This window comes from Podarcis raffonei, chromosome 8, assembly GCF_027172205.1.
Source record: "Podarcis raffonei isolate rPodRaf1 chromosome 8, rPodRaf1.pri, whole genome shotgun sequence".
In the NCBI taxonomy this organism is placed as follows: Eukaryota; Metazoa; Chordata; class Lepidosauria; order Squamata; family Lacertidae; genus Podarcis; species Podarcis raffonei.
In genome coordinates, this window is record NC_070609.1 from 46,906,895 (window position 1) to 46,918,818 (window position 11,924).

At 43.4% G+C, this 11,924-nt stretch overlaps 1 protein-coding gene across 1 annotated transcript; it reads right to left on the reverse strand.

Moving 5' to 3' along the window:
* Positions 1–4,536: 4,536 nt before the first annotated feature.
* On the reverse strand, positions 4,537–11,863 carry TMEM208 (transmembrane protein 208). Its single transcript, XM_053399701.1, has 6 exons — positions 11,749–11,863; positions 10,725–10,820; positions 8,238–8,297; positions 7,036–7,172; positions 5,969–6,053; positions 4,537–5,180 (listed from the first exon to the last, which is right to left on the reverse strand). The coding sequence occupies exons 1-6, from the start codon at positions 11,752–11,754 to the stop codon at positions 5,043–5,045; spliced, it is 522 nt and encodes a 173-aa protein (XP_053255676.1). The 5' UTR covers positions 11,755–11,863; the 3' UTR covers positions 4,537–5,042.
* Between the last annotated feature and the right edge of the window lie 61 nt (positions 11,864–11,924).

Genomic DNA, 11,924 nt, shown 5'->3' on the forward strand with positions numbered 1-11,924 from the left:
GCTGTGGGGTGTGTTTTTTTTAAGTTGGAATATATACTTTTTAGTAGTTTGTTTATATTTTGTGTTATTATTTATTGCATTTGTTTCCCACATCTTCCTTCAAGGAGCTCAAGGTGGAATAGCTTTCGTCCTCCAATTCCCACAACCCCGTGGGGTAGGTGAGGATGAGAGTGAGTGACTGGCTCAAGGTCACTCAGTGAGCTTCATGGTCAAGGACGGATTTGGTCTCCCAGGTCCTACTCTGACACTCTAACCCAGGCATCCCCAAACTCGGCCCTCCAGCTGTTTTGGGACTACAACTCCCATCATCCCTAACTAACAGGACCAGGGGTCAGGGATGATGGGAACTGTAGTCCAAAACATCTGGAGGGCCGAGTTTGGGGATGTCTGCTCTAACCACAATACTGCACTGACTGTCTACAAGGGAACTTCCATTTGTAATATTTCATTTCCTCATCTTTTAAAAATACTTTATTTGCTTTCTGCGTTGGCTGCGAATTCTCCTTGCACTTTTGTTGCTCCTTTTATGCGTAATGTTTATTTTGATACTAAAAAGGATACGCTATTCAGTTGATAATGGTGTTTTACAGAAAATGGTCTCTCTTTTTTTGTATTTGCTGTTTATTAAAGATGTTTTAACCCATGTTGAAAACTGTTTATTTTGCTTAGCTGGTATAGAAATTGATTAAATAAATGGAATTCACTAGCACAAGTTGTAGTGATGATCTCCAACTTGGTTGGCTTTAGAAGATAAGTCAAATTTATAGAGAATAATGGATACTAGCCACACAATGGTTGTGGTCTACCTCCATAATATTGGAGGCAGTATTTTGTTGGAGATATCAGTTGCTGGGAATCACAAGCAGACTTGCTTATGTCCTGCTTATGGCTTCCCATAGGGAACTAGTTAGCCACTGTGAGAACAAGATGCTGGAGTAGAGGGCCCATTGGCCTGATCCGACAGGACTCTTGTTCTTAAAGTGACACTTTTTCTTCCATGTCACTCGTGTATCTCAGAATATCAAAGACACAGTTGCCTCTGAACTTATGCAGAAAGTCTTGCACCCCCTCCACCCACCCACCCACCTGAAATTAAATGACAGGACTTCTGTGGTCTAGCACAGGGGTGGTCAGCTTTAGAGTAACTCCCTAAGGGGGTTGCATCAGCAGTGGGCAAAGCCAGAGACAAAGAGTGTTCTGGATTAAGTAATCTGGAATAGACTCCTGATTCAGCTTTCACAAGACAAAAGTCCCAGTCCTGTGCTAGTCTACTCAGATGTAAGCCACACTGGGTTTGATGGTATTACTCTCAAATAGATATACAGAATTTATTTATATATTTATTAGTTAGTTAGTTAGTTAGTTAGTTAGTTAGTTAGTTACAGCTATTGCTCTGGGAAGAAAGTGAAAGCTATTTCTTTTTTACTTTAGTGTGCTATACAAACAGGTATGGTAGAAGCATACCAGCTTGTTTTCAGATAGCTACGGAAAATCATCCTTTCCCTACAACCAGGGGGAAAGTTGTTAAAAAATCAATTTATGTTTATCAAATAAAATAATGATGCAAATGTTCTCAAACTACATAGAAAAAATGGAGAGGGAACTCACTTAAACAAGAAAAATGAGGAACAGAACAGGGAGGAACTCTGATGAAGCAGAAGAATAGGGTAGTTTCAGGTGATGGACGCTGCATAAAATGAGATTGGGGGCTGTTTCTAGCCCCTTGGAGTGCTGGTTGCTGATCTGTGCTCTAGCACTTCTTTTCTTACAAACTGAATACTTATTTGGTAAGAGTAAATATATGTTATCCACATGTACACAACACATGTGAATACTGTCTCAAAGTACTTGTTTCTGTTCCTTTTGTACAAAATCAGAAAATGAGTTCAAAAACCTGGTATCTACAAACATGTTGAATTTAAACTTCTTTTTTAAAGAGCAATTTCCCTAGGCAATAAAAGTGGTTTTTAGAGTTCCATATTATCTCAACAATTTATTCTGAAGGTTGTACTTACAATAAATGACTAAAAAGCTTCCATTGTGGCTCCAGTAAGGTTATACACACAGACGCTTCGTTTTTGCCTGAAAACCAGGAGACTCTGTCAAATGCAAAAGCTTGCATACCTTCACCAGAAAAGGCCCCAAATGAAGACAAAACCCAACAACTTCCCTCTTGGATTACTGCATTTCTTTCACTTAGGCTGTACTGGACTCCATTCTCTCTCTTGAGGCAGCAGCACTGATGGAAACTGACTGGCTGGGAAACATGAAGAAATCTCTAAATAGAGCTACTGGAGTAAATCCAAAACACTGGAAGAAACCTAATGTGCAAAATATTTAAAAACAAGTGGGTTGCCACTCCCTTTCTGGCCTATGACGATGTGGAAGCTGTGCAAGACCACACCCTATCCAGCCTTCAAAATAAAAACCCCATTTAAAAGTTGAAATATACAGAGAGAAATAATGGAGTACGTATTTTCCTTGAAGAAGGGGAGGGTACTGAAGGGAAGACATTGAATGGGGCTAGCAAGCTTTAATCAGACGACAGACAAGAGAAGTTGTATTTTAAGGAACAGACATCATCCTTCCTTTCTTCTTTATCTTCAATGTTCCCCTTTCCTTCTCTAACCAGATGCTCCACTTTGGGTCATGGGGGGGATGAAATCCCCCCCCCCATTCCTAGCTCTCTTTTTTTAAAAGAGTGTTTCTAGCATATGTAAGATACGAGACAAAACGTTCAGGCAGTATTCTCATGTTTTGTGAGAAATCAGGCCTCTCCCCTTTTCATTGTTTTACTTCTGCTCCACCACAACCCCAGAAAAATTCCTGCAGACCCCCATAATGTGAGAATGCACCCTCCCCAAATCTCTACTTCCTGTTCCTTCTGATTGTATTTTCAGGGTACAGTGGTACCTCACATTAAGTACTTAATTTGTTCTGGAGGTCCATACTTAACCTGAAACTGTTCTTAACCTGAAGCACCACTTTAGCTAATGGGGCCTCCCGCTGCTGCCGCGCTGCCGGAGCACGATTTCTGTTCTCATCCTGAAGCAAAGTTCTTAACCTGAGGTAATATTTCTGGGTTAGCAGAGTCTGTAACCTGAAGCGTCTATAACCTGAGGTACCACTGTAATGGTGCACCTCAATGCTTTTCTCCCTCCTGTTCTCAGCATCTTATTTATTTATTTAACTAATTAACTAAATTGCATCCTGCCCTTTGGGATACAAATCTGTCCAAGGCCAAGGAATATTAAAAAGTCACCAGGATATTTCTCACAGGGCAGTTGATCATAGATCTTATTTGGCCAAGGATGGAAAAAGATCATTAAGAGCAGGCCATGAGGTGGTCTTTGCTGCCTCTCCTGAAATCCTTCCTGCAGGACAGCTGATGGAGATCACCTTGGGGAATGTCCAGCAGTTTGGCTGAGCGCAGGAAGCGTCTGATGTCTCCAATGCCCTCAAGCAACTTGGCCTCACACTCCAGTCAGCTGGGGCTGGGGCTGGAGCAGCGAGCTGGGGGTAGTGGGTCAACATGCCCTAGCATGGTTGCTTCCAGTTGTCGTCTTCCAGATGCAGGGCTATGTGCTAATATTTCTGCTGTAGGAAGGTGGGGTGCTACTTCTGTGAGGCTTTCACCCATCCTGCCCTTGTCCTCTTCAAAACAGCTCCCCTCACCACTCTGCCCTGAACTGGGGGCTAGATGCCACCAGTAAGGTATACTAAGCGCCTCTCCCTAAGCAAAGCCCCCTGAAGACATTCCTATGAAGCCGAAGTGGAGAACCAGCAGGCGGTCACCTCCACCTTCTGTTGTTGCTGGTTTATTTTAAGGGGGAGGCTGTCAGGCCCTCTGTCCCCTCCCGCTGCAGGAAGCAGCTTCAACCCCAGTCTCATTCTTGTTCCCTGTCTTCCCTCCAACCATCCTTCCTCTTCCTCGCTTGGCGATACTGCTGGTCCTTGCCATTAGTTTAACTTGCCCCCCTGTCCCTGCTTCCAAGGAGGCTCTAATAGCCTTGTGCCAAAGAATAAATACATTTCCAGGAGTGCTACAAATCCACAACACACAAAGATTTGAAAAAGGGATTTCCAGCTCCTTCATCAAAGGACGTCAGATTCACAAGAAGCCAGTGCAGGGTCTTTTGGGTAGTGGTGCTAGGTTTCTGAAATTCACTGCAAAGGGAGGCCCATCTAACCTCATCAATTCAGCTTTGTTGTTATAGAGGACAGGGAGGTGTACAGTTGTGTATGAAATACATACATACCACCTTTCGGCCAGAGGTTCCTACCTGCCAGTTTAAAAATAAAAATACACCAGGATTTAAATGAGAACTTCTTTCGAACACCTCAACTAGCCTCTTATTCTCTTTGCCTAAAATGGGATGCGATCTTTTGTGAACTCTGGCTTTAATTATTGTTTTGACTGTTGAAGTTTATTGCTTGTTTTGTATTTTGGTTTTATTTACTGTGCCCACTTAGAAATGGGTCAACAAATGTGAAAGGTACAAGTTGTCATGATATAAAATCAACTTCAGCCACAAGCACTCTCATAGACTCTTATAGCCTTTTGGGTTTTTTTAATGAACCATTTCTTAAAACTCTGCAGTGCCTCCGCCCTTAGATTCATATTACAGCATCACTTTATAAAGATATTTACACACCTCCAACATCCAAGAGGTCCCCTCCCCACTTGCCACAAAGCAGATAAAGGCCATGTATCTGCCTGGCGACACTTCCCCTGAAACAATTGAGCCTTATAGCGCAGATGGAGAACCTGTGACCCTCCAGGTGCTGCGAGACTCCAAATCCCATCAACCCCAGGGACCATGGCAGATGGTCAGGAATATGGGGAGATGGAGTTTGGCAGCAACTGGGGGGGGACACAGATTCCACAGCCCTGCCTTATAGTGAACTGCTGTCACAGAAGGGGAGGGTCAGCAGAGAGAAGAAACCCCTGACATTTCTGATTGGTTAAAAAGAAATCACATCCCTGATAAGCAGCCACATGGAGACAACAGGTGGCATGATATCTATTTCCATGAGCACAGCTAAAAACGCTTCATCTGACGGCGTTCCTGCCGACGCTGCTTCTTTTCGTTGGGCTCCTGGTTGGCGGCTGAAGAATCTGCAGTGAGCCAAGGCCCCAGGATGTTAACCCAGAGGAGATAGAGTGCTCGACCCGGAGCCTGCAAAAAAAGAGAGAGGGAAAGATTTTATTTTTTTAAAGATCCTTCAGGTATGCAGCAACCCAAGTTACAATATATATATATATATATATATATATACCAATAACTATTTTCATACCAGCGTGGTATTCTATTAGTTGCTATAAATAATAGGTGGCCTGAAGCCATGTTCCTTTGTCACTGCATGCAAAATGAAGTCTGACCAAACAAAGTAAAAGTTATTTATCATCATGTTTTTTCTTCTCACTCTTATTTCATAAACCAATTTTTCCATAAACGTGAACTTCCAGGCCTGAACTTCTGTAACAAGATTGAGCAGCCTGATATTAATTCTCATTTCTCAAAGCTACCCCTTAATCTCTATAGGACAGCATTAGAAGGGCAGTTGATTCAACATTTCTCCTTGCACCTGGAATCTGGAGAAAAACTATGACTTTTATTCAAACATCGTAAGATGTTGGATCAAGCCAAAGGCCCATCTAGTCCAGCATGCTGCTCTCACAGGTGAACCAGACCCCTGCACCAAAAATTCCCAGCAAACTGGTATTCTGAGCTTTAGTGCCTCCAACAGCAGACATGGTATTTACAGACTACCTCTTTGCAGAAATGACCTTTTACAGTCCTCTCCCAATTATTCATTTCTAAAAAAAAGAAGAAAACATTGTTTTGAACACAGCTAAGAGTATAAGGTTGATCCAGGCAGGTAGCGGCTGGGATCTGCAGACACAGTGGAAAAGGAAAGTTAAGAGGTTCATTATGTACCAAACAATGGAGCTAGAAAGACTCACCAAGAGCCAGAAGTACCACACATAGAGGGAAAAACAGCTGAGGACTTGGATTATGGCTGTAAGCAAGATCACATCCTTCAGATGCCTGAGGATAAACAAGAAGAAGCTGGTGTTTACTAGTTCAGAGCATAAAAGCCTTGCCTAGCCCTGTGGTCCCAAAACCTTTCACTCGCAGGAAGAGCTACAGAAAACCATCTCTGCCATAGAGTCTGGAGACTGAAGGAGAGGGGCTGCAGGCAGGAATGGCATGGGAGTGGTGGTGGTCTCTGTGTGTGTGTTCCAGAAATAGCCTGGTTAAAAACAACAAGAAATATGACTGCTAGTTGATGCTGGCGCATAAGGTTCACTCACCTAATCTATAGGGATAACAATTCAAAAATCATATTGCTCACTAGGGAGCAAAATGCTGCTCCTCTTGGCTTCACCTCCCTAAACACAGCAAGATCCCTTAAGCGGCCACTCTGCTTTGCTGTCTTTCTCAGTTGCCTCTAGCGAAGCCACTGATGCTGGAAGTACCGGGGCAACAAAGGCATATGGTATAATATTTTCTGAGAACAGCCAAGGAAAATGTGAACTTTGAATCTGAATAAATCTATTATCCCACAGCTCATAAATCCCAGTTCCAAAACATAACTGAGCTCCTTGGAGGAAATTCAAATCTTCATTGTTACAATCAATGACCATCATATACTTTTTAATCTATAATAGGAATCATCAAGTCCATTCAGATTTCTAAAGTTATTTGTAATTTGTTTGCACCAACTGGGATGACAAACGGCAGAAAGGACAAGGAGTGAGAACAGCAACGTGTTTTAAGGGGACAGTGAGAAGGAAGGGCTTAGGAACTTCATTCTTCTTAACCACTGGGTGTACACAAGGAGGAAGGGTCCCGTCCCCCCGCAGTTTCTCAGTGAAGGAGCTGGAGAACAAAGCTCTGAGAAGCAGCCAATGGCTCCCCAAAGACACCAGTACCTTTATATGATTCCTGCTCAGGGGTGAAGGAGATCTGTGTATGCACTCAGGCAGCAGATCCTGCTCACCTGGACTTGTGTAGTGTAGACACTCACTCTGCCATCCCCTGCTCCATATTCAGGTCAATTCCACCATCCGCAAGGCTGCCGTCATCCGCAAAAGAAGGCTTTGCCATGGAGCTCATTGAGCGGTAACTGGCCCCGTAGATCATCAAACTGAACACAAATGCAATCTACAAGGAGAAGACAAAAATCAGCAAGGTAAAGTTACCCAGATGGTATTGGGCTCCAACTCTCATCATCCCTGACACCACTGGCTATGCTTGGTGTGATTTCTGGGAATTGGGAGTCCAAAATCACAGAACTGTAGAGACAAAAGGGACATTGTAGCACTCTTTCAACTATAGCATCTGTCCAGCTTTTGCTCAACTTAGGAATGAAGGCCATGGTGGGGTGAGGAGAAGAGGAGGACATGATAAAAACTTTATAAAATTATACACAGCATTGAGGAAGTGAAAAAACTGAATGGCAGAAGATTCTGGACAAACTGCCTCCTCACACATGCACACTCACACTGCCTCCTCACACATGCACACTCACACTGCCTCCTCACACATGCACACTTAACTTGCATCAGTGTCAGAAGATGCGGTGATTGCCACTGGCTTAAATGGCTTTTTACGGTCAAGAAGGTGGTTTGTGCACATGCTGTAGTAGAGGGAAAGAAGGGGGCAGATGGGGCTCGTCAACCTGGGAAGGTAGTCCATCTAAGTGAAGGAAAACTGATCCTAAATTTCTGCTGCCTTGTGGGGTATCTTTGGGAGAAGAAAAGGCTAAGGAGTAAACACTACACAAATCCAGAATGAAGTCCCTAAGATGGTTGGATGGTGCCTTGTATGCCTCCTTCTGGCAACTCTTGCAGCCAAGCTGGCACCAAATGCATTGCTCTGCTTTCCTTTGGACCACATCAGCAAGGCTGAGAGGAGGGTCTTGTCATCTGGGCAGCCAAAGACCTCAATACACACTGACCAGGCTTGTACCTCAGAGAGGTCACATAAGTGCTGCTAACACAATACTGAGCTAGATGGGCTCAATCTTCTAACTCAGTATATGGCTTCATATGGTAATGATACAGTATTTTTACTAAGTCGGTATAAATTCCATTATTTTCAGGGATAAATGAAGGGGCTGGGAGACAACATGGTTTTGGATTGCACTTCCCTCAGGAGATGACAATTTATGCTATCAGAGTATACCACCTTCCCCAACGTAGTTCCCTCCAGACATTTTGGACTCACCCAACTCCAGGCAGTGGCTGTTGCATAGAAGACCACAAAGTTAACAATTCCATAAATTGCCTAAAATTAAGGGAAGCAAAAGTCAGAAATCACATAAAAGGGAAGACACAAAGGATAGTTTTGAATCTTCTTGCATCAAAAACATGAATGTAGTATAAATAAGTTCTGGAGGTGAGTACCATTGCAGCCCAAACAACACTGTGGACACACAAGAGAGAGGAGGCAACAGACTAGGGGGAACCCCAACTTTTTCAGAAGCAAACAAAAAACCATTAGAAAAAAAAGCTGGGGTGGAAGAGAAACCCACAGAACAGCCCAATGAGTGCTGTGTGAGCTATGGAATACTTTCTGACTGTTTGGGACAGGGAGGGAAAAACTGGGGTGGGGGAGTGGGAAAGGAGGGGGAATGAACTGGGAACACTCCACACTACAAAGTTTTATTGCAGGTTCCACTAGTCTGATCTAAATCTGAATGAAGCCACACTGGTGAAACCCAAACCCACCGTTCCATCTTCAGGCACAGCAGTTTATGAAGTGACAACTTCATACTAAGTTCCTTCCCTCCCAGACAAATATGGACACAGGCTGTCTTGATGCTATTGATAGCTAAGGGTTGTTTTTGGTTTTTTTTAGAAAGAATGATGAGCAAAGGCCTATAGGGTAGTTACTTTAGAAGAACAGAATAGTTAAGATAGGATCTGAAAGGGCTCAGGACAGAGTATATCCATTCCACCTTCCTCTCCCTGGTTATTCCAATAAAAAGCAAACCAACCCTGTGAGATGGGCAAAGCATCATCTCCAACCTCCCCTCTGATCAGCCCAGTGATTGACTGTGTGTTAAAAACAAATGGTTTGGATATAATGTGCATTTTAAAAACAATAATGTAAACAGCAGCTGCAGGATTGGGACTGTGGCATAAACAAGCTTTTGGTTTCTGCTTTGCTTTTATTATTTACCCTTGTGCCATAGTCCCACCACAAGCCACCCTTCCAATGCTGTCCTTTGCCCTGGCAGGAGATCTCCTATTGGCACCAACAACATGTGTATTTTAATGAACTGAATAGAGGGAAAGATTACGAGTCATGGGGTGTGCAGTATGTGTATATGAAGTTAACAATGCCTAGCTTATTAATTTTTAGTTGCTATTTTGTTAATGTTGTTAATATTGTTTTATAGATTCTAAATGCCATATTGATTTGGTAATCATATAACATGACTTTTGCTGCAATCATAACATTTATCTTACTTTTTATTTCTGTTTGGTTAATAGTGTTTTACAGGTGGTAATTATTTTATTAATGATTTGCTAATTAATATGATTTATGTTGTATTTGTGATGTTCTATTACAGAGGTCAGCAAACTTTTTCAGCAGGGAGCCGGTCCACTGTCCCTCAGACTTTGTGGGGGGCCGGACTATATTTTTTGGGGGGAAATTGAACGAATTCCTATGCTCCACAAATAACCCAGAGATGCATTTTAAATAAGAGCACATTCTACTCATGTAAAAACACGCTGATTCCTGGACCATCCGTAGGCCAGATTTAGAAGGTGATTGGGCCAGATCCAGCCCCCGGGCCTTAGTTTGCCTACCCATGTTCTATTATGTTGTTATTTATTGTTTGTAAGGCGCTTTGAGATTCATCTGAATGAAAAGCAGCACAGAAATGCAGCAAATCAAATCATCAACAGCTTCCCTCCCATGGCAAACAGCAGCTTCAGCGCACAGGGTAAGGTGGGGGGCAGAGAGGCAGTGACAGGAGGCTGGTTTGTTTGGACTGGAGCCTACGACAGAATAGTTAAACCCCATTGCCCCACAGTTCCGATCATGCACATGCCCTGCCCTCTGACTGCTTTTTGCAGTAATAAAAAGGTGCATGCTGAACATGTTGCTTGGCTCAGTTCAGGGATTTGAATTCTGAATTTCCTAGGTTCTGGCCCTGATTATCACTAAATCACATTGCCTCCAACCATCACCTAGTCTCAAGCACCCCAGGTAGGCAGGATCTGCCACATGCAAGCTTCACTAACGAATGGCTCACACTCAGACTAGAAGGATTTTGGGGGGGGGCAGGGGAAGGCTGATAATTCTTTCCATGAAGAAACTGAACTGTCAATCAAAAAGAAAAGGAGACTGGCTTTCCAGCAGCTATGCAGGCCCTTGAACTCCATGTTACATAGGGCAGGGATGGGCAGTAGTCCAAATCCAGTGCTCACCCATATAATATCTGTTCCCCTATCTCTCCCACCCTGACATTTTAGTCTTAGAAGTGGTATCTGACAGCTTGCAGCATGTGAGGTATCAGCTCTTACTCCTTTGGGCCTTGCACAAAGTAAAAAGGGAGGGAAAGACACCCAGCAGGTAAGCTATTCAGAACTAAAGGTTGTTTGTTTGTTTTTTAGAACTGCAAATACTTTCTGCCCAAAATATCCAGGCTGGCCTTGTCCACTGTATAGAATCTATACACACAGAGCATCACACACTTACATTAGCTCCCAAGATGATCCGCAGATAGAACTTGAGGGTATCCTTGTTTTCTTCAAATATCTGCTTTTTACCTTTGGTTCCCACCTTTCCCTTTGGCTGAAAAAATTCAAAAATAGGGATTGAATCAAATGATTGAATCAAATGATAGAGGGATTGAATAATAATAAAAAAGAATTACCCTTATTTTCTGATCTTTCACAAGAGCCTGGGTGAGTTATTTGCTCTCTTGCACAACAAGGTTGTGAAATAGTTCAAGGCTGTGAGATTTGGATTCAGGTGACTCCTACCCAAACCCAACACTCTAGACTTCTGAATTGTAGAGGAGAGTAGAACCAGCAAAAAAACTAAAACTGAAGTGGCAGTGTTCCGAAATGGAGACGGGGTAAACAGACGAAGAATATGCAATTATTACAATTACAGAACTGTAATATTAAAGTGGGAGAGAGTATTTACCTTAAGTAGTCTAGGTTCCAACAATTCCAAACGGTTTCTCAGCCGCATTATCTACTACATCTTGCTGCCCAGTTACAACCTTAAGCCCATTAAAGTACTGTACATATAACAGGAGTAATCACATATTCTTCCTCTTTCTACTTATACCTCTATTCCCCCCCACCCCGTCTTCGCTTGTTTCCATGTGTCTTTTAAAATTGCATGCAAATTTGGGGGCTGGCCTGTCACGCCAGTTCTTTGTGAAGTGCCACATAGACGGCACCACGTTAAAAAATAAAAATAAAATAAAACTGCACAGAAAAGGGAGAAATATGCAGAGATGAAAGCTGATCCTGAAACGGGGGTGTAAAAATATCGAGGGCTGCATCCGAATACGTCGCACATGACATACACCAGCTGACATAAATGGAGTCAACTCCATTGATTCCAACGGATCTCCTCTAAGTATGATTTAGCCAGAGAGAACCCACAACGTTCTTCCGACCCCGATCCGTGCCAGGCTTGGCCCCCGCACACATAATCCCCACCCCACACGCTCGAAAGCTCTCCACGCTCCGGCCCCTTCACTCACCGCCATGGTGGCTCTACGGCGAGTCCCAACGACAGGCAGGCAGAAAACCCACCAAGTCAGCACAGCAAGACTTCCGGCACAGGGATCACTACGTCATCGCTCGGGCCAGACGCGGACAACAAACGTCTGTCCTTGGAGGACTACAATTCCCGAAAAGCATCGCGCCGTCGTCATGG